The sequence below is a fragment of the Vicia villosa genome, linkage group LG2 (assembly GCF_029867415.1).
Source record: "Vicia villosa cultivar HV-30 ecotype Madison, WI linkage group LG2, Vvil1.0, whole genome shotgun sequence".
In the NCBI taxonomy this organism is placed as follows: Eukaryota; Viridiplantae; Streptophyta; class Magnoliopsida; order Fabales; family Fabaceae; genus Vicia; species Vicia villosa.
In genome coordinates this window covers 191640986-191663046 of record NC_081181.1, presented here as the reverse complement: position 1 = coordinate 191663046, position 22061 = coordinate 191640986, and the positions used below count along the sequence as shown (strand labels likewise).

General features: G+C 35.5%; 1 protein-coding gene across 2 annotated transcripts; it reads left to right on the top strand.

Moving 5' to 3' along the window:
* The first annotated feature begins 1614 nt into the window (after positions 1-1614).
* On the top strand, positions 1615-19896 carry LOC131653391 (probable leucine-rich repeat receptor-like serine/threonine-protein kinase At3g14840). Of its 2 annotated transcripts, none has more exons than XM_058923524.1 (24): positions 1615-1861; positions 2047-2197; positions 2454-2525; positions 2654-2725; positions 2904-2975; positions 3093-3164; positions 3291-3362; positions 3459-3530; positions 3619-3690; positions 3788-3862; positions 12801-12872; positions 13057-13128; positions 13258-13320; positions 13510-13572; positions 13654-13689; positions 13818-13855; positions 16369-16754; positions 16985-17183; positions 17274-17423; positions 17724-17845; positions 17960-18170; positions 18288-18525; positions 18682-18832; positions 19364-19896. In XM_058923524.1, exons 1-24 carry the CDS (start codon positions 1765-1767, stop codon positions 19760-19762), a joined length of 3027 nt encoding a protein of 1008 aa, XP_058779507.1. In that variant the 5' UTR covers positions 1615-1764; the 3' UTR covers positions 19763-19896. The 2 variants fall into 2 exon arrangements, with proteins under 2 accessions (XP_058779507.1, XP_058779508.1); XM_058923525.1 differs by having other exon boundaries at positions 1616-1861; positions 17727-17845.
* Positions 19897-22061: the final 2165 nt, after the last annotated feature.

Here is a 22061-nt window from a genome sequence, read left to right as displayed (position 1 = left end):
CCAGAATAATATGCGACATACTGATCAATATATTGATTGCTACCGATCAGTTACTAATCGTGAAATGTTTGTGTCTGACCCTAGGTATTTGATCGACCCACACACACAATGGGCATAACAACAAACACAACATGAATCAACCTCCCACCAAACAGCACCACGACGCAGATCCACAAACATCTAACCCCAATCGCAACCTCAATTCGAATACACCCAATTGTCTCACAACACCCAACCCCAATCACAACCTCAATACCAATAAACTCATATGCCCCACACCCAATCATAGTACCAACAACACCAACCATACACGAGCCCTCCTGATGTGGGCCCCTCATCATCTCACCTTAGCCCAAACATTGGCCTATCTAAAGAATATTCCCCCAACCAACCCAAGTTACAGTCAATAACCTCAATACCAATACACCTAACAATCATAGTACCAAATTCCACAAGATTCATTTTCTTTGCAGTCCCGTTATTCATATGACCAGTGCTATCGACCCTCCATGGAACCCCACCCCCATTGTTTCAAAGCGGATCTTCCAGATATGACGATCTGACGAATTTCAGGGATCCTGAATGCATCGACTACGCAAGACCCTCGACCCAACCACAACAACCACCGACCCAACTGCAAGAGGAAGATCGTTGAAACCCACCACGACTTAGGCGAGGAGGCAGGTGCGGAACAATAGGTCGTTATTGAGTTCCGAGAAACCATTAAATAATATGTAACTTTTTTTATTATGTAATCGTTTAACTATTAATGATGTCGTTTAATTATGTAATTGTTAGTTATTTTTTAATAATTTTTTTTAAAAAAAAATCTACATAGGCGCTGTTTGACATGGCTTGATCAAAAGATCATACATGATGGAGTCATGTCAATTGTCGCCTTCCTTCAATTTTTAGGAGGAGAAGTCAATTCAATTGGCGTCTCTTTTATAATTTTTTTTATTTTTTTCCGAAACGTGATTATTTGTGTATTTTTTTCTTCATATTTGGTTATTAAAAAAAAAATTCACAAAGAAGTTTATATTTGTTACAAACCTAAAAAAAAGGGAAAATGTGAATATACAAAGCTTACGATGGAAGAAAAGCGCGCGCGAGAAGTATACGGTGGTGAACGGCGGAACTGTGAAAATTTTCACAGTAAATAAACTATAATTACTTCTAAGATTACAGGTATCAATGTTATTAACACTAATGTAGACACACTAATTGTTTTAGAAAATGAATTGGTTATTACTATGACAATGACGTTTATCTGTTTGTTAAAATTCCTAGCTGGGGTATACATCTGTAGTACATGCAGAATAGTCTAAAGCTTGACTTCTATATGCATTTTGTTACTCATTATCTATCTTAGTCTCTGAAATTATTGAAACTTTAAGACGTTTATCTGTTTGTTATAAATTCTGGCTGGGGCATACATATCTATAGTGTAAAAGCTTGACTTGTATATGCACTTTCTGAGTCTTCTCCTCAAAATCTTTCCAATGTCACTTTCCTCCCTTAAATATATGTCTGGTAATCATCCATGTGAATCGAACATCATTGAACCATACACTTGACTTTAAGTTCTTTTATTTATGGGTAGTTAATAAGTTGATTGATTCATCAATGTACAAGTTCTCAATCACATTAGTTTTACATAGATAGGTTAAGGGATTGGATTAACCCTTTTAAAAACTGAGTATTTATTCAAACTCTCAACTTCTAAATTATTGAGATATCTGAGCTTCCCTTGTTAATATTAAGATGAACACTTCCTCGCAGTGTCTCTTCCTTTCACTCATTGCCATTTGGCTCATATCTATATCAACTTTTGGAGCTACTACGATTCACCCCGATGAAAGTGTGATATCTATTTCTATCATAGCTCCCATTTCTCTTTCTTTTCCAGATTTTCTTTATCTAAGGATTTAAGTTTTTTTTTTTGTTCAGAATTTCTATAGAAATTGTCTATATATTTGATGACATGTGTTTGAAGATTAGAAAATTTTCAGTCCTTAGCTGATAGCTTCTGAATTGTATATTTAGAGAAAGCTCTTCAAGATATAGCTAACTCACTTGGTAAGAAGGATTGGAATTTTAACACAGATCCATGCAGCAACTGGGTTACAAAGTTAGAGAACAATGTCACCTGTAACTGCGCTGTAGCTGGTGACAACTTCTGCCATGTTGTTACAATGTAAGTTTATTTTCCATAGAAGCGACCCTCTGATATCAGTAGTCTTAATAATTTGGTTTGATTTCTTATTTTACATGTCTTTGCTGTCAAAGATATGTATTGTGCTAAAATTATGTTTGACAAATGGTAAAACAAGTCTTAAAACTCTCTGCAGTAGAAGAGCTTGTTGCAATTTTCTTTTAAATCTATCGGCTAACAAATATATTAGAATTGATTTATTTAAATAAATTTTTTTTATGGTAAAATAAACATACAGAATTTTGAACAAGCAAAATCTCCCGGGCACTCTCCCACCAGAACTGAACAGGCTGCGTTACCTTCAAATTATGTATGTAAATCCCAAGCTTTTTCCTAATATCCTGATAAAAAAATATTATTGAACTTGTTTTATATCCTAAATCACATTTATCTTGCATGACAAACTCTTTCTCTCCTGCCATTGCTCTTCTATTAAAGTGATCTCTCTCGCAATTACTTGAACGGTACAATTCCTAAAGAATGGGGCTCCATGACGAATCTTCTTAACATGTATGATTTGTCTCTTATTTTTCTTTTCTGGTTTTTAATCATGGGTTGTTCTTTAGAGGTCTTGACATATGGGTCTTATAGTATATTCTTTTTAAGACTTAGCATTCATTTTCTTATATACTTGTAATAATTACATGCAAAAACAAGCTAATGATCGCATATTTCTTAATCATCATAGTATTCTCTCCGGAAATCGATTAACCGGTTCAATACCAAAGGAGATTGCTAATATATCTACTCTGATACAATTGTGAGTTACTTGTTATCCTACTTAGCAAAAAATAATTCCATTTCATAAGTACATAAACATGTATGCGTTCAATTCATAAAGTTTTAGTAGAACTTAGCTTTAGCTTGAAATGGATAGGAACTTGACAGGCAATCAAATGTCTGGAAATATTCCTTCTGAGCTTGGGAGTCTACCCCATATTCAAGCACTGTAAGTATCTTTTTTCCCCTTAATTGATGTACTCAGTTCAAATGTGAAAGTCCAATGTTCATAGTCCACTTTTGATTCCATAGCTTAGAATCATAATTTATTGTCTTGTTTTTTAATTATATATAGGCAACTTTCGTCTAACAATTTTACTCGAGAACTACCCGTAACATTGGCCAAGCTCACTACACTTCTAGATTTGTAAGAGACAAGTTTTTTCAGTGATGTTTACTAATGACTATATTAAAAAAATATATTTTTATGATGTTTCAAATTCCACGCCCTCTTTCAATGCAGCCGAATTTCAGACAACCAGTTGTCCGGAAAGATACCTGATTTTATTCAAAATTGGACAAAAATCAGTACACTGTATGCTCTATCCTTTTTTATATTAATTTTTCCTCAACTTGTTTTTGTATTTCTTGACTTTTAAACAATGGTCACTTTACTTTGACAGAATCATTCAGGGGAGTGGATTAAGTGGGCCGATTCCTTCTGAAATATCACTTTTGAGAAACTTAATTGAATTGTACGTATGGTATTTTATATCATGATAAAGCTAGGGTTGAAGTTTAACTTTCATTTTAATTATGTTTATTTTGCTGTGATTCAAATGTGATATTCAGGAGAATTAGTGATTTGAATGGATCCGAATATGCACCTTTGCCACAACTTAGCAATATGATATCGTTAAACAGACTGTGAGTTGATTCCTTGCCGTTTTGCAGAAATAGAAAGAAGAGGTTTAAATACATTTTTTCCCTTTACTTATTGGAAAATTCTCAATCCACTTTCCCTTAAGTACTACAAATTTTTCTATTTTGACCCTTATCTTTTCGGTAATATATTTTCAAGTTCTAAAGTAAATACACTATAAAACCTTTTTTTTAGAAGGATCCTCTCGAAAATCCATTTTTATTCGCTGTTGGGTTGAAAATTATTATTACATTGATCACCTATAAAATTTCACATCAATAAAAAATCATTTGATAGAGAATGATCAAAATTCACGATTTTCATGAAGTTTTGTAAGACGTTATTTTTTATGCATCTCGTTGACTCGTCAGATGATTTCCAGTTGATGTTAAATTTTATAGACATGATCTATATGATAACAACTTTCAATCTAACGGTGAATTTTATTATACAAATATGCGGTAAAGAATTATCGGAGGTGTCATGTTACTAAGTTTGACACCTTGGTGTCATTTGATCTGACCTATATAAGTAAGGAAAAATTATACCCTAACAAATCCCACTAAGTAAGGAAAAATTATACTAACCAATACCACTAATCAGGGGAAAGATAATACTAATAAAAAAAATACTGTTTATAACTGAATAATATATTTCAAGTATCTTAAAATTACAAGTACTAATCTCTTTATATAAGACTATTAATCTAATGGGCCTAACTAACAGACTAAGAGCCCAAGTATAAATTACTACTAATAATAGTAAAAATAACTTATTTATAACACCGCCCCTCAAGCTGGTGAATGAATATCTATCATTCCCAGTTTGGAAACAATTTTTTCAAAGTTATTGTTGTTCAGCTCCTTAGTTGGAACTTGGAAGATCTGCACGGTTGTCTTGAGAAGAAACAGATGGAGTGCAAATAAGACCACTATCTAACTTTTCTTTGATGAATTGTTTGTCAACTTCAATATGTTTGATTCTATCATGCAGCACTAGATTATGGGCTATGCTAATAGCAGATTTACTATCACAATAAAGTCTCATTGGTTCATCACTTTTTATCTTCAAGTCTTCTAATATCATTTTCAGCCAAAGTATTTCACATATCCCTTTTGCCATTGCTCTGAATTCTGCTTTAGTACTAGATCTAGATACAACACTTTGTTTTTTACTCTTCTAGGTCACAAGATTCCCGCCTAAAAAAGTACAATATCCTGTAGTTGATTGTCTATCCACAACTGGCCCTGCATTGTTAGCATCATTATATGCTTCAAGACTCACACTTCCATTTCGTTCAAACAAAATTCCTCTACCCGGAGTTCCTTTTAAATATTGCACAATTCAAAACGCAAATTGTAAATGAATCTCCTTTGGTTGGTGCATGAATTGGCTGACTAAGCTTACAGGAAAAGCAACATCTTGTCTAGTATGTGATAGGTATATACGTTTTTCGACTAATCTTTGATACATTCCATTATCAACTGGAATATTTTCTTCTGCGTTCCCCAACCTTACCCTTGGATCAATTGGTGTAGTTGCAGGCTGTCTTACCTGTCTCTCGTAGAAGATCAATAATGTATTTTTGTTGAGAAATGAAGATTCCTTTCTTAGATTGAACAACTTGAATTCCTAGAAAGTACTTCAATTTTTCCAAGGTGTTAATCTCAAACTCCTTGGCTAAGTGTTCGGCTAACCATTATTGCTCCTTCTTATCATCACCTGTTACTATAATGTCATCCACATACACTAATAGAACTGTTACTCCCCCTGTCTCAGAATATTTGATAAATAGAGTATGATCTCCTTGAGTATGTTTAAAATCCTAACCTATCATAACTTTGGTGAATCTTTCAAACCATACTCGTTGTGATTGCTTTAGCCCGTATAAAGTCTTTTTTAATTTGCACACAATGTTGGTGGTAGTAAGTTCATAGTATTCAGGGGGTACATCCATATAAATCTCTTCATCTAGTTCTCCATGAAGGAAGGCATTTTTCACATTAAATTGATGTAAATTCCAATTGTAATTAACTGCTTAAGATAATATTTCCCTTATGGTATTCATTTTAGCAACTCGAGCAAATCTCTCTGAGTAATCGACTCCATAAGTTTGGGTGAATCCTTTGGCAACCAATCTTTCCTTGTACCTCTCAATAGATCCATTAGCCTTGTATTTTTCTCTGTATACCCATCTGCACACTACAAGTTTCTTTCCACTTGGCAGAGAAACTAATTCCCAAGTATTATTTTTATTCAGTGCCTCCATCTCCAAGTCCATGGCTTGTTTACTTTTCCTGTCAGACAATGCCTCAGATAAAGAGTTAGGTATTGTTTGTTGTAGTGTTTGAACCCTTGAGGAAGACTTTATGGGTCGGTGAAAAATGTTCAAAACTTAGGTAGTTGGATATAGGGTAAAATGACTTTTTAGTACATTTTTTGATATCTTTTCTAAGGGAAATTGGAAGATCTAAATCCTTGTAGTGTGGTGGTAGTACTGATTTGGATTCTGTTTCTTATTCATGAGAAAATTCAAAAATTGAATCACTAGTGCTTGAAGGATCAGGAGAAGTTTTCTCATATAATGTCGGATTGGATTCTTGGATATGAGTAGATTCAGGAATGTTCTTCTTTCTTGTATATACTAAATTCTTTCCAAATCTCACATCAGTTTCAACATTTTCATTTTTTCAGAATCAAGTTCAGTCTCAACATTGTCACCACTAGTTTCAGTCTCAACTTCCGTTCGAAAGTAAGGTCACAAAGTAGAAAAGACTCATCGTCCTTACTTATATTCTCCTCCTGAAGATGAGTTTGAAGGAAGTAACTTTCTTGTTCATGGAAGGTGACATCTTGAGAGACAAATTATTTATAAGATGGTGGATGATAACATTTATAACCCTTTTGGGTAAAGGAGTATCCTGTAAAGACATATTTTAACACTCTAGGATCAAGTTTCCCTCTACCATCCCTATGGATATGGACAAACGACGTACACCCAAATATTCTAGGGGTCAAATTACTTGAAGTAAACACATTAGGATAGAATGAGGATAAGACTTCCATAGGAGTTTTGGAGGCAAGGACAGTAGAGGGTAAACAATTAATGAGATATGATGTAGTTAAGATAGCCTCGCCCCGATATTTTTGTTGGACTTTCCGCCTAAATTGCGGTGCGCCCCTAGTCGCCTAAATTGCGGTGCGCCCCCAGTCGCCTTAATTGCGGCACTTTGGATTGCCATTGCAGCCCCCAACACCTTCATTGTGTTGGCTTTGAAGGGGTGGATTTAGTCACACATTGCTTAGAGATATGACCAATGTTGTGTTTATAAATGGGGGACAATCCTCACCTTGCAAGCCGGTTTAGTGGGGATGAGTTAGGCCTAACCCAAATTCTAAGAATTTCTTAGGGACTTTATTTTGGAATACCATAGCACATGTTTGGTCTAGTAAGTGCCCATTCTTTCTCTCAGCAATCTCTTTTTGTTGAGGGGTTTTAACACAAGAAGACTAATGAATAATACATTCTTTTTGACAAAAAAAATTAAGACCGTGGTTGAAGTAATCTTTGGCATTATCAGACCTTATTCTCTTAATACTCACACCAAACTGATTTTTAACCATAGAGAAGAAGTGAAGAAATACCAAACAAACTTTTAATTTTTGTTTTAACAAGTAGACCCAAGTAACCTGGGTGCAATCATCAATAAATTTTACAAACCAACGAGCAGCTGGTATATTTGGACCATTCAACGAACCCCAAACATCAGTATGAATTAAGTAAAACAGAAAACACAATAACCAGATGGAGAACGTCTATCACTTGTATCTCATGCCTAATCAACATCTGAATATCCAATGATATCATTGTGGCCTCTATCATAAAAAAACAAGTCCTTTTCTATGCGATCCTTTGTTATACTTAAGGATTCGAATAACCGCATTCCAATGGCTGTCATAAGCATATTTTAGGATCTGACTTACTACACTGACTGGAATAGATATATCAGGTCTAGTCAAGGTAAGATAATTCAATTTTCCTACAAGTCTCTGATAGTTTGATATCTACCTGGATCAGTATACGACTCCCCCTTATTAGGAAGAAGTTTTACATTAGGATCCATAGGAGTGTCAACCGGTTTGCAATTTGTGAGACATGTTTCTTCCAAAATATGAAGAGCGTACTTCCTTTGAGAGATAACAATGCCTGACTTTGATTGAGCTACCTCAATCCCCAAAAAGTAACGAAGATGGCCTAATTCCTTTGTCTGAAAGTTCTGAAAAAAGTGTTGTTTTAAAGCTTTGATATCATCAAAATCATCACCTGTAAATACATTTATTTGATGATGAACATTTGGTGATAACAAGTGATCTGATTCACAACGGCTCATCCCAAATTATGGCAACACTTTACTAAATCCTCCAAACCATGCCCGAGATGATTGTTTCAACCCATACAAAGACTTCTGCAGCAATTTACATGCGCAATTACACTCCTCTTGAGCAACAAACCCAGGAGGTTGCTCCATGTAAATCTCCTCTTTCAAGTCACCATGCAAAAATGCATTCTTGATAACCAATTGAAATTGAGGCTATTTTTTAATGGCAGCCATTGCGAGAAAGAGACGGACAAATGCCATATTTGCAACGGAGAAAAAGTATCACTATAATCTTAACCATAAACTTGAGTATATCCCATTGCCACTAGGCGAGCTTTCAATCGATCTACCTGTCCATCAGGAACCAACTTAACTTTAAATATCCACCTGCAACCAACAACCGATTTCCTAGAAGGGAGAGGAACAAGCTCCCAAGTATGATTAGATTCTAGAGTTGACATTTCATCAAGTATTACCTTTTCCTCCTTGGATGGGATAATGCTTCTTGAATAGTTTTAGGGATAGAAACAAATGCAAGTGCAGTAACAAAAGCACAGTGGATAGGTGATAACCGATGGTAAGACACACAATTATAAATAGGACAAGGGATACGGGTTAAACAATTACCTTTATGGATGGCAATGGACAAACTGAGAAACAGAGCCGAAGCAGGGGTGGAGGGGCTTCGAGTAGGAGCTGAATCACGTGGTCCAAACCTTCTTTCATAAGTAATTCTATATCGGTTCAACGGTGGTGATGACTCATTTATCACAACGGGTGGACTAGACGATAAAGAAGTGGACTCAACAGACTCAAAATACGGAATATGCAAGACTTGATCTAAATCAGGTTCAGGAACATCTGAGTTAGGAAAGTATGATATGTCCTCAAAGAATGTAACTAATAGAATTATTTCCCACTTTCTTACCCTTGCGCACATACACTCTCCAAACAGCAGGATTGGGCCTTTCATTAGTAACTGACCCAATAGTAGTGGTTCTATCACAACCACTATTATCAGAATCGCGATCAGAATCTTAAAATCCATGGATTTTGCGATTTTGCTCGCCCTAAACGATCTGAATCGTGAGTAGAATCCTAATCCAGAGCAAAATCCCAATAAAATCGCACAAAATCGCAGAATCGCAGCAAAATCCGCGATTTTATATGGATTCCACCGTTTTTGGGCTTTTTTTTGTGGGTAATTTTAGAATGGGTAAAGGCGACCCGTTTAATAATTGTTCTGTTCTGGGCTAATAATTGACTGTTCTGGGATAATAATTGTTTCTAATATGGACTATGGCTAACAGGTTAATGTGTATATATATAGTTATATAGTTATATACTATTATGAGTTGAATCCATCGATTTTGGTTGCGATTTTCGATTATTCGATCTTGATTTCCCCTTTCGATTCAACAAAACGATTTGAATAGAATCCACCGATTTTGGTTGCGATTTACGATTTTTCGATATTACTATACTCTTTCGATTCAAAGTAAACTCTCGATTCTGACAACCTTGATCACAACGTGCTAGGCGAAACACCTTAGTAGGGTTAAGTACGGAGGAAGGGTGGATCGATGACATTTTTTTTATTAAAGAGGAGATTAAAAGTCATTTGAGAAGAGGTTCTCCAAGACCATGCTTTAGCGTCCCAAGTTGGATGCTGTTGAGTGCCCTCAACTTTCTCAAGTTGAATCCTTAAATTTGGAGGTTTCTTTTTTTTAGGAGGAGGTGAGGGAAGCTTTTTTGGAATTCGGATAGTGAGAAGAGTCCGGGTCTAGATGGCTTTAAGGTGTGTTGGCCTTTCTTGAAGAGTGATATTTTGGGCTTCTTTAATGAGTTTTTTGAATTTGAAACGCTTCCTAAGGCGGTGACGGCGTCGTTTATGGCTCTAATCCCTAGGATTTATAATCCTCTTTCTTTGGATGTTTATAGGCCAATTTGTCTCATTGGTGGCATGTATGGTATCTTGGCGAAGTTACTAGCCTCGAGGTTGAAAAAGGTTATTGGGAATTTGGTTTCAAATTGCCAATCGGCTTTTATTTCTGGTAGGAATATGTTGGATGGTGTTTTGGTGGCGAATGAAATTTTGGATTTGGCTAAGAGGAGCAAGAAGAAGTGTGTGATGGTGAAGGTTGATTTTGAAAAAGCGTATGATTGTGTTGCTTGGGATTACTTGAGGTATCTTTTAAGAAGGATGAGTTTTGGAGAAAGGTGGAGAAGGTGGATGGAGGCTTTAGTTTTTAACAATTCTATGTCTATTTTAGTTAATGGGAGTCCAACAAGGGACTTTGTGGTGACTAGAGATTTTCGGCAATGGGGATCCTTTATCTCCTTTCCTTTTTCTCTTGGTGGCGGAAGCTTTGGCGGGAATGATGGGGAACGCTTCGAGTCTTGGTGACTATGTGGGGTTTAGGGCTAATGATAATTTGCATTTTGAGATCCTTCAATTTGTAGATGATACTCTTTTGATAGGTGATGAATCGTGGAGTAATTTGTGGAGTGTGAAGGTTATTCTTAGGGGCTTTGAGGTGGTTTCCGATCTTCGTGTTAATTTGACCAAGAGCCGTTTGTTGGGGGTTGACTTGAATCCAGATTTTGTCCAAGCGGCGACTTCGTTTCTTAATTGTGTCGTAGGTGCTACTTCCTTCACTTTTCTTGGAATTCCAGTGGGGGTTAATCCTAGGAGGCGGAAGGTGTGGAAGCCTATTGTTGCGAGGCTGAGGAGAAGATTGGAGTCTTGGCAAAATAGACATTTGTCTATTGGGGGGATGGTCGTTTTGTTAAATTTGATTTTGTCAAGTATTCCGATTTATTTCTTTTTCATTCTACAAGGCGCCAAAAGTCATCATTAAGCTTCAAAAGATTTTTTTTTGGGAGGTGTAGAGACTAAGAAGAAGATAAATTGGATTGTTTCGGATAAAGTGTGTTTGCCGAAGAAGGAGGGGAGATTAGGAGTTAAACATTGTGGAAAGTTTAATTTGGCGTTGCTTAGTAAGTGGAGATAGAAGATTCTTAATGAGGAGAATTCCTTATGGACTAACCTTCTTTCTTGCAGGTACAATGATATTAGGAGGACAATGCTTTTAGATTTGGTGATACATAAAAGAAATATGGTTTCTCTTTGGTGGAAAGATGTTTGTTCAGTGGGATCGGCGGGAAAGGATTCGTTGGAAAATTGGTTTCCTTCATCTATTTCTTGTAAACTTGGAAATGGCGAGATTATTGATTTTTGGGCAGATCGGTGGGTGGGAGGGCACCCGCTTTGCAACCGTTTTCTATCTCTGTTTTTGTATGCTGAAGTTTCTTCTACAAAGGTTTGTGACAACGTTTATTGGAACAATGGTTCTTGGGTTTGGTTTATTAAATTTTACGAAGGCTTTTCTAATGATGATGATGGGGAGCCTCTTGTGGATTTGTTGACACTTATCAATTCGGTGCAGCCCGTGATTAGAGTTTTGGATTTGTTTGTTTGGTGGAAGAATCCTACGGGTTTTTCAGTTAAGGCAACTTATGAGATGATTATGGAAGGTGAGTCTCGGGCTTATGGCTTGGATGAAAACATTTCTAAGGAGTTATCTTGTTTATGGAAGACTAAGATTCCGAGTAAGGTGTCTATTTTTTGGGTGGAGGCTATTTTGGAATAAGATTCTCACTAGGATGGCTTTGGCATCTCGGGGTATTTTATTCGGCCTGGATAATTTGGTTTGTCCTTTGTGTTTGTTGGCGGAGGAGGATACAAATCATCTTTTTGGGAATTGTTCGGTGACTTTAGGTTGGTGGAGTAGTTTCTTGGATTGGCTTCGTATTGATGTTTCTGCAATTTTCGGTAATATCTTTAACCGTCTTATTGCTCTTGAGGTTTCTTGTAAGTCTCTTTTTGTTGTGAACACTAGATGGTTTTTCGGTCTGACTTTTTGTTGGAGTATTTGGTGTTGTAGGAATGAAATCCTGTGTCTCTTTATAAACTCTTATCAAACTTTATATTTAATTACGCCAAACTTAGATGGCAACAAAGCCAATTTTGAGGTCATTCATCATTCACATCTATGCACCAAGTTTAATAGTGTTGAACGTCAGAGGATGTATTGAAAAAATCAAATCCCACATAAATTAAAGATAAAATTTGAATAAATTTTATTAAAAGTAGCACCCTCATATTTTAAGCTGATTTTATAAAAATAAGTTAGGTCTAATATAAAAATCAAAAGTGTTGTTTGAAATGAAAGTGATATCTTTCTAATGCAAAGATTGGCAGTAGTGTCCCTACAATGGTGGTTGTTTGGATGATTTGAGAGAAAGAAAATTACCTTTAATTTTTTAGGTTACTGAAATGATTACTAAATAAAAAAAAAGTTTTGACTTATATAGCTTGTTAGATCCACATGTAGGTATGACAACGTGAGAAAACAGAGGTAAGGAAAAAGACCAATTCAATCCAATATAGAGTTAAAAAACCAAATAGTATCTTATAAATAAGTAAAGGGATCAAAAAGATATTTAAGACAAAAGAAAGATGTGGAAAAAAAGTTACTCATAACATATTGTTGTCTTGCAGGGTTATGAGGAATTGCAACATCAATGGAAACCTACCCGAATCTATTGAGAATATGACAGCATTGAAACACTTGTAATGGCATACTTGCTACATTTTGTTTGACTATTATTAACCATTGAAGTTTTTTTTTTTGACAAATTTAACTTATTCTTAGTCTTTGACATTTTTGTGTTTTAAAATTATATCTCCAGCTATTAGAATGCAGGAATATTTTTTCTTACAAATTTTCTCTGTATCATTTAAATATCCCTTTCAGAGATCTCAGCTTTAACAAATTAAATGGAACGATTCCGGATAGCTATGCTGACATGGACAGTTTGAATTTCGTGTATGAAACTTATCATAGTTTTTCTTGGAGTACTTTTTAATCACACATCTGTTGGCTTCTTTGCACGTACAAGTCTAGTTTCAACTTTCAGTCTTTGTATATTAATATCTTGAGATTCTTGTATGGTAGGTTTTTAACTGGAAACCTTCTCACTGGACAAGTGCCTTCTCCTTGGGGAAAGAATGCATATGTGTGAGTTATCTTTCTAATACTACTTGTATGATTCCTTAGGTTTAACAATTTAATTCATTTATGTGGCAAAATTATATCGTTTCCTTTTTACTTTTCTAACTAAACTTTACTTTTTCTTTTTGCCTTTTTCCTATCTCTGATCATCATATTGTTATAATATTCCGAATTAAATTTACGACTTATGTATAGAGATCTTTCATACAATAACTTCACCATCAATCAAGAGAGTCAGATATGTCAAAATGAAAGAGTGTAAGAATCTTTCCATTTGTATGCATTTGTTTGCAAACTTAAGAACCCTTCTGAAAAACAAACTTCTATAATATGTCACAGGAACTTATTTTCTACTTCATGGGCACGCAATGACATGTAAGTTTGACATTATAAATACTAAAACATGCATATACATATTGCATATTCATGTTTGCGCATATTGTGTGATGAATCTTATTTTACTAATCATGCTAACTTTTCTGTTTCTTACATCATTATCTCAGAGGAACAAATTCGTGTTTGCGCTTTGAATGTCCCGAACGTGAGTTTCTTCATGGTGACTGTTGATATTTAAATATAGGAATATCATATTCTATTGTAGTTAATGATACTTACTGTATATTGATTTGTTTCTAAGTGCATATAATAGAATCTCTTTAGTGTAGTTTAGACGGTACGGTTTCACCATATTCCTCCCTCATTTTTTCTCATTCAACTTGGTATCCGGAGTCTATTGAAAGGCAACCGTATTCAATGTTTTCCCGGTCTATCCACTTTCCTTGTCACTCCTTACATCCCACCTACCACATCATCAAAACCGCCACAAAAAACCGAGCCAACCCCCAAAAAACAGTGCTAGCGCCGCCGCCTTCATACGTGCCACGAGGGGACTACAATATTTCCTTTGTGAATCTTTCAAATGACGCACGAGGGGACTTTTTTAGTTCATATAAAGCCTTCTTTAATCTTTGTTGGCTTCATCCGCGGTACTAAAACCGAGTAAATCTCCATACAGACCTCCTCTAAGTTTCCATGTAGGAACGCATTTTTAACGTCAAATTGTTGTAATTCTCATCTAGAATAAACAACAAGAGATAGTGTTGGAATTTCCGCCTTAATTGCGGCACTTTGGCTTGCCTTCATTGCAGCCCCTAGCACCTTCATTGTGTTGGGTTTGGAGGGCTGAATTTAGTCCCACATTACTTAAAGATTTGGCATGTGTTGTGTTTATAAGTGGGGACTATCCTCACTTTACAAGCCAGTTTTGCAGGGATGAGTTAGGTCCAACCCAAATTTTGAGATGGTATCAGAGTCTATCCTATATCTGTTGTTGGACTTCCCGCATCATCTACGCGAGGGAGTGTGTTGGAATTTTCGTCTTAATTGCGGTCTGTCCCTAGTCGCCTTAACTGCGGCACTTTGGCTTTCCTTCATTTCAACCCTAACACCTTCATTGTGTTGCGTTTGGAGGGCTGGATTTAGTCTCACATTGCTTAGATATATGGTCTGTGTTTTGTTTATAAGTGAGGATCATCTTCACCTTACAAGCCGGTTATGTAGGGATGAGTTAGACCCAACCTAAATTCTAACAGATAGTAAGATTTCAACCACGGGTGCAAATGTCTCCTTGTAATCAATGTCATGTCTGAGTATAACTTTTTGTCACTAGTCTTGCCTTGTAACGACCAAGGGTGCTATCTGCATCCCCCTGGCTTCTTGCCTCTCAATAGTTTCTCAAGTATTATTTTCCTCAAGAGCTTTCATTTTCTCACTCATAGCTTGGGTTTAATTTTTACATTTCAATACTTCTTCAATAAATGATGGAATTCTCACAGAATCAATAGCTACAATAAGATTTTGATATTGCATGAAAAGAAACAAGCTTGAATGCAAACATGCAAGTGTTCCTGTAGAAAAAGTATTTTCATATATTTCAAAGTTGAAACTTCAGTAGGAGAATAAATTAGATTAAATAGAAATAAACCTAAACCTAATGGACTTATTTAATGAGCCTCATACTAATAAAATAACCCATAAAACACGGGCACCCCGAACATGACACCGAAGCTGAGACAGCAATTTCGTACTAATATAAAAAAAATGAATAAATTAAATATAATCACAAGTGTCAGGGTAGGTGTTCGACACGAACACGTATTTTTTAGAGGTGTCGGTGTTACAGAGAAAATAATTATAAATGTTAATATTTTGAATAGTTCCCCTTGAGCAAAATCACAAGATGAACTATATGAGGTACAATATCAAAGATTATTAAAAAAGTTGATTTACTTGAGAGTTGAGACACACTAGACCGAATTTGGCTGATGCAGTTAGTGTGGTGAGTAGAGAAAATTATTTTCAAATTGTAGAGTGAGTTTTATAGTATCTCAAAGTCACTGCAGGAATATGACTCTACTGTTTAAGAGATGTGAAAGCCTACTTTTGTCGGAATCTTGTTACATGGAGGAGTCAAAAGCAGAGTGTAGTGGCTCAAACAAGAGCTATAATTCAGATTCTGAAATACATACAAATGCTATTGAAAATCGTCTCTATTATGAAGATAGAGGACATACTTAGATAATTGATTACTCATATACTGATTGGGCATAATCATGCATTGGTAAACGATCTATTTATGGGTATTGAGTTCTTCTTGGAGGAAACTTGATATTTTAAAAGTAATAAACAAAATGTAATCACGCGATTCAACGCAGAGGCAAAATAAGTGACCATGTCATTAGTAAGAAACAAAATGTACTCGTTTGGTTGGAATACTTCCTCAAGGAGTTTTAGTTTGAAGAGAAAGGCCAACAACAAGCTGTGTGTATATGAAAATTTCCAGCAAGAGTAAATCATGATTTTTGCTTGACTAGCTAGAGTATGTAACCCTCCGTGATTCCCTCCTTTCATCTACATTTGCAGTGGGGGATAAACATGAAAACTAAAAGAGAGAGAGTATCTAACACTAAAATTTCAAGGAACATATTTTTCTTTATTTGATTTTTTTAGTTTCTTTAATATTCAAATGTTACTCACATGATCTACACAACCCAGACTTTTACTCCCTTCATATAAATTGTGGGGGAAATCAAGAAAAAGTCAACGGAACAAATTATGAAGATGATCAAGATTCATCTGGACCTGCCAGATTCGATGGCAAGGACAGTCCAACAGCAAAGTGGGCATTTAGCAGCACTGGCAAATTCATTGATAGTGGAACATTTGGAAACACTTATACTCCGGCAAATATCTCTAAACTTACTATGGTGGATGCTGAGTTGTACATGACTGCACGTGTTTCTCCTATTTCATTGACTTATTATGGGTTTTGCCTCGCAAATGGAAGCTACACAATAAATCTTCATTTTGCTGAAATAATATTCACAGACAATCAAACTTATGGTAGTCTTGGAAGGCGTGTATTTGATATCTATCTTCAGGTACACGGTTTAACAATTTTCTTTCAATCGTCAAGTGATCACTAGGTTACTATAGGGACATTGGCGAACTATTTTTCCAATTAAAATATATAAAATATCGCACTAACAACTGAATATTTTTCTAATTAGCAGTTCACTTGTTTGCCATTATTTATAAAATAAATGACATTTAAAAAATTTGTAGGTTGTAATCATCACGGTACATTATGGTTGTGATTGGAATGTTGCAGGGAATGCGCGTGCAAAAAGACTTCAATATTGCCGAAGAAGCTGGGGGAGTTGGTAAGAAAGTCACAAAACAGTTCAAAGATGTTAATGTTTCTAGTAATACTTTGGAGATCCGATTGTATTGGGCTGGAAAAGGGACACAGTATCTCCCAGATAAATCCGTATATGGTCCTCTTATATCAGCTATATCAGTGGAATCTGGTGGGTTATACTTTGTACCTTTCTAATCTTATGCCATCTCCATGTTATGTTCTAACATTGAAAATGTACTGCATCATAATAATCAAGCAGACTCTCCACCTAGAAGCCCTAGAACCCATAGAAGCAAACCTGCTGGAGCTGTGGTTGGAAGTGTGGTTGCAGCAACAATTATTATCATTCTAGTATTCGGTATACTCTGGCGGAAAGGATGTTTTGGAAAGAAAAACTCTTTAGCAAAAGGTGATAACAAAGAAATTTCTTTTGTTGCTATTATTATAAAACTTTTTGCCAACACATGAATTATTCAAGTGATACGAGATAAACTTGCTCATGTTGTGTAACCGAATGAGTTTGAGGATACACTTTTATTAGTATATCATGTTATGGAACACGAGATTAGTTTTAGTATTCATGCGTTAGTTCAAGCTAATTTGATGAAAAGAAAGTTGCAAGCTTTCAAGAAATAGATTGTTGATGCAGAGGGTCCATGTGTAAGTTATTAATTCAAGCTACCTTTGATTCTTCTTTTACTTCAACTAGCAGAGCTGAAGAGTTTAGACCTTCAAACGGATCTATTTACCTTAAGACAAATCAAATCAGCTACAAATAACTTTGATATTTCAAATAAGATTGGAGAAGGAGGATTTGGTCCAGTGTACAAGGTATTTTGCATAATATAACAATTCCTCTTGGGTGTCATGTTTTTATTTTAATTGTACTTGTATTTTTGAGAAAATCACTTCTCTACTTCTAAATCAACATTCCTCAAAATGCAGGGATGTTTACCCAATGGGACATTGATAGCAGTCAAACAACTTTCTTCTAAATCAAAGCAAGGGAATCGTGAGTTTCTAAATGAGATAGGCATGATTTCTGCTTTGCAACACCCTTATCTTGTTAAACTCTATGGTTGTTGTGTGGAGGGAGATCAGTTGTTGCTGATATATGAATACTTGGAAAACAATAGTCTTGCCCGTGCTTTATTTGGTAACTTCCCTACATTGTTTACTTCGGCTGCTATTTATGTGATAGTTCACGTTTTTTAACTTAGCACGTTTCCACGTGGTATCTTGTTCTGATTTTTTATTACATTAACAAATAAAGGTCCAGAGGAACACCAAATAAAACTAGATTGGTCAACTAGGAAGAAGATCTGTGTTGGTATTGCTAGTGGTTTGGCATTTCTTCATGAAGAATCAAGACTGAAGGTTGTTCATAGGGACATCAAGGCCACTAATGTGTTGCTTGATAAAGATCTCAAACCAAAGATATCTGATTTTGGTTTAGCCAGGCTTGATGACGAGGACAATACTCACATTAGCACTAGAATTGCGGGGACATAGTGAGTACCTGATTTCTTGCCTTCTCTGAGTTTATTAAAAAGTATTCCAAAAAGTTATCAAGTTCAATTCAAATGATATCTTTGTGATAATAGTTTTGATATCTTGTTGTGTATACTAATATCAAATTGTTGCAATGATATGTTTCAATTATGTAGTGGTTACATGGCTCCTGAATATGCAATGCATGGTTATTTGACGGACAAAGCAGATGTTTATAGTTTTGGAGTTGTTGCCTTGGAAATCGTTAGTGGAAGGAGCAACACCCTTTATCGGTCACAGGAGGAAACATTCTATCTTCTTGATTGGGTAACTTTTTTATGTACTCCCTGATCATGTAAATTTAATTATCCATGATACTTATCTAGTTACATTTTTGTGTCATACATATGTCGTTATTCGTTTTTCATGTAATAATTCAACTCTACAAGAGAATGAAATCGCGTGTCACCTTTTCCTACCCCTTTCCTTGTCCTTACCAACATGGAGACAACATTTTTACAAAAATATTAACAATTAAGAAACAGAACGTTAATTTTGAAAAGTAGGAGAACATTTCTCCGTTGAAGTATTACATTTCACTTGGACGATGAAGAGGATTGGAAAAGTATATAATTTTAATCTCTCTAGAAGAGTAATTGCAGAGGACATTTCATAGTTACTGCAATTTTCTAGAATCTTACTATCACGAAGCTTCTTGATAAGTGACGTCCTTTTGGTTTAGATATTTTACAGAAATATGACCAATTACTCTGAAGAATTTTTCGAAGTTTAATGTATCTATTCTAAATGACTTAGGTTTCAAATCAAACTATTCTTTTTTTTTTCTTCTTTCAACAGGCACATTTGATGAAAGAGAAAGGTGACTTAATGGAGCTAGTTGATAGAAGATTAGGATCAGATTTCAACAAAAAGGAAGCTATGGTGATGATCAATGTGGCTCTCCTATGCACGAATGCCACGTCAAACCTTAGGCCCTCCATGTCGTCTGTGGTAAGTATGCTCAAAGGTAGGACCGTGGTTCCAGAATTCGTTGCAGATTCAAGTGAAGTAATGGATGAAAAGAAATTTGAAATAATGAGGAAATATTATTATCAGATTGAAGAAAATGAGATAAGTAAGTCACAAACACAAAGTCAGAGTTTATCAATTGATGGGCCTTGGACGGCTGCATCTTCATCGGCTGTAGACCTTTATCCAGTCCACCTTGATTCGTCCTATTGGGAGGAAAGAAATTAAGAGTTTATCAATTGCATGTGCCTGCTTGATGTCTTGCCAATATGCCTTGTGATGAAACTGTGATGCATTTAAAATAGTGTACTCTGTCCCTATTTATACATCTCATTGTCATTCTAAGTGTCGTGTTTATTCAATATCCGTTTTGTTGAATGCAGAGTGCTCATAGGGTTTTTTATAGTTAAACAGCTTCATCATCTATATATTGAAAAGATTTGACCCTCTAAGGTGACATTCAAATATTAGAAACATCCATTAAAAGTTGTTGATTTCTTGAATGTTATAAATTAATTGACTTAAAATTATAAGAGCTATGTTAGCAACATGTTAGTTGTTGGTTCTCCTATTCTTGCATTTTATTTTTTTTAAGCAAGAAATATATTAATGAGAGAACTAAGGGTTCTCCAACCTTGATACACAAGACCGGAACAAATTCGACAAAAAAGAGGATATTACAAACCAATTACAATCACGATAAAAAAGACAGCGGATCTTTACAAAAACTGTAAAAGTTACAATTGGAGTGAGTAATATCACCAAATGAAGATCACCTTCACATCAAAAACTTGATTTTCCACACTATATCATTTATATTCCAAACCTCATTTTTAAAGCAAAAGTCATTCCTTGTCAACCAAAACACCCTCAATTTACCTTCTTTAATTCTTTTCAAACGACTCATGGCATATCATTCCATAAAAAGCGGAATGCAATCGTCCTCCTTCCAACCCGAATAATCCACCCACTCACCAATATCTTTCCAAACAAGTTTAATTACATTACATTTGAAGAAAATATGGTCTCTATCCTCCAAATGAACCCCACAAAAGACACAATTTAAATTAGAAGTAGGAAAAGCAATACCTCTAACTTTTAATAGATCTTTGGTTGGTAGCCTATTCACAAAAAGTCTCCATGCAAACGCTTTACTTTTAAAAGGAATCTCCATCTTCCAAATCTTTTCCAACGCCTCATCATTCCTATTCATGGGACCAAAAGGAATTCGCCGGAAAGCATACCGACGGTAACATGATGCTACCGTAAAACTCTTATCCGTCTCGATATTCCAACACACGGAATCCTTCTCCAAATTGCAACCCGCAAAAGTTTCCAACAAGTTCCTTAGAGACAAAAGCTTAGATAATAAACCCGCCTCAACCGCTTCGACCATCGGAATGCCCAAATCCCCTCATTTCCATACACCATCACTCCACCCTCCTATAACCGCTACGGAAACATTTTTCAACAAAGAAATCTCAAAAAGTTCCGGAAAAGCCTCCGACAAACAAACATCATTAAACCAACAAACTTCCCAAAACGGAGTGTTAAAACCATTGCCCACAATAAAACAACTATTCTCAAGAAATGGATCTTTATGAAAAGAAGAAGAATTACCAACCTTTAGCATGTCACGCCACCAAATTGAAGAAGAAGAATTTTTTTTATGAATCCCGCCACCAAAAAGATGCATATTTAAATCTCCATATCGCGCCTTCAAAACATCCAACCACAAAATCCTCCCCCCATTTGCAATTCTCCATCTCCACTTATTTAAAAAGGCTAAATTAAAATCGTTTAAATCCTTAATATTTAAACCACCCTTTAAATATGGCAATGTCACACCCTTCCAACTAACCCAATGAATTCGACGAGTATCGGTCACTCCTCCCCATAAGAAATTACATTGCAACTTTGTAGATTCACTTACCACTTTAGCCGGCATCTTGTAAAAGGACATGGTGAAAATAGCTAGAGAACTCAAGATAGACTTCAAAAGAGTTATTCTTCCACCAAGGTTCAAAAAACGATTTTTCCAACCCATCAAGCGATTCTTCATTTTTTCCAATAGCGGAGTCCAAGTGCACTCCTTCCTCGGATTGAAGCCAATAGGAATGCCAAGAAAATAGAAGTTATTATTTTCTAATTTGCAAGAAAGGTACAAAGAAGCCGCTTCAAAAAAGTTCCTAGACATGTTAATCCCTAAGCCGCTTCCAAAAAGTTCCTATTCTTGCATCTAGTTTGCATAAGCACCACTAAAGGAAAGAATTATCATACCATATAAAAAAATATATCAAATGTATCATTTCAGCCTTTTATGCATCTTTTAGTTTTTATAGTTTTAAAGAGGTCTTTTTAGTGACCAAACTTTTGCAATATTGGTCAAAATCTAAATCTATGTTTAAAAAAAAATAATGTGTCGGGTAATTTACTCACTTGGCAATTAACTTAAGAGGTGAACTAAAAAAAGTTGACCATTGACAACTAAAGACTTCGATGACACAAGTTAAATATTTGAAAATTT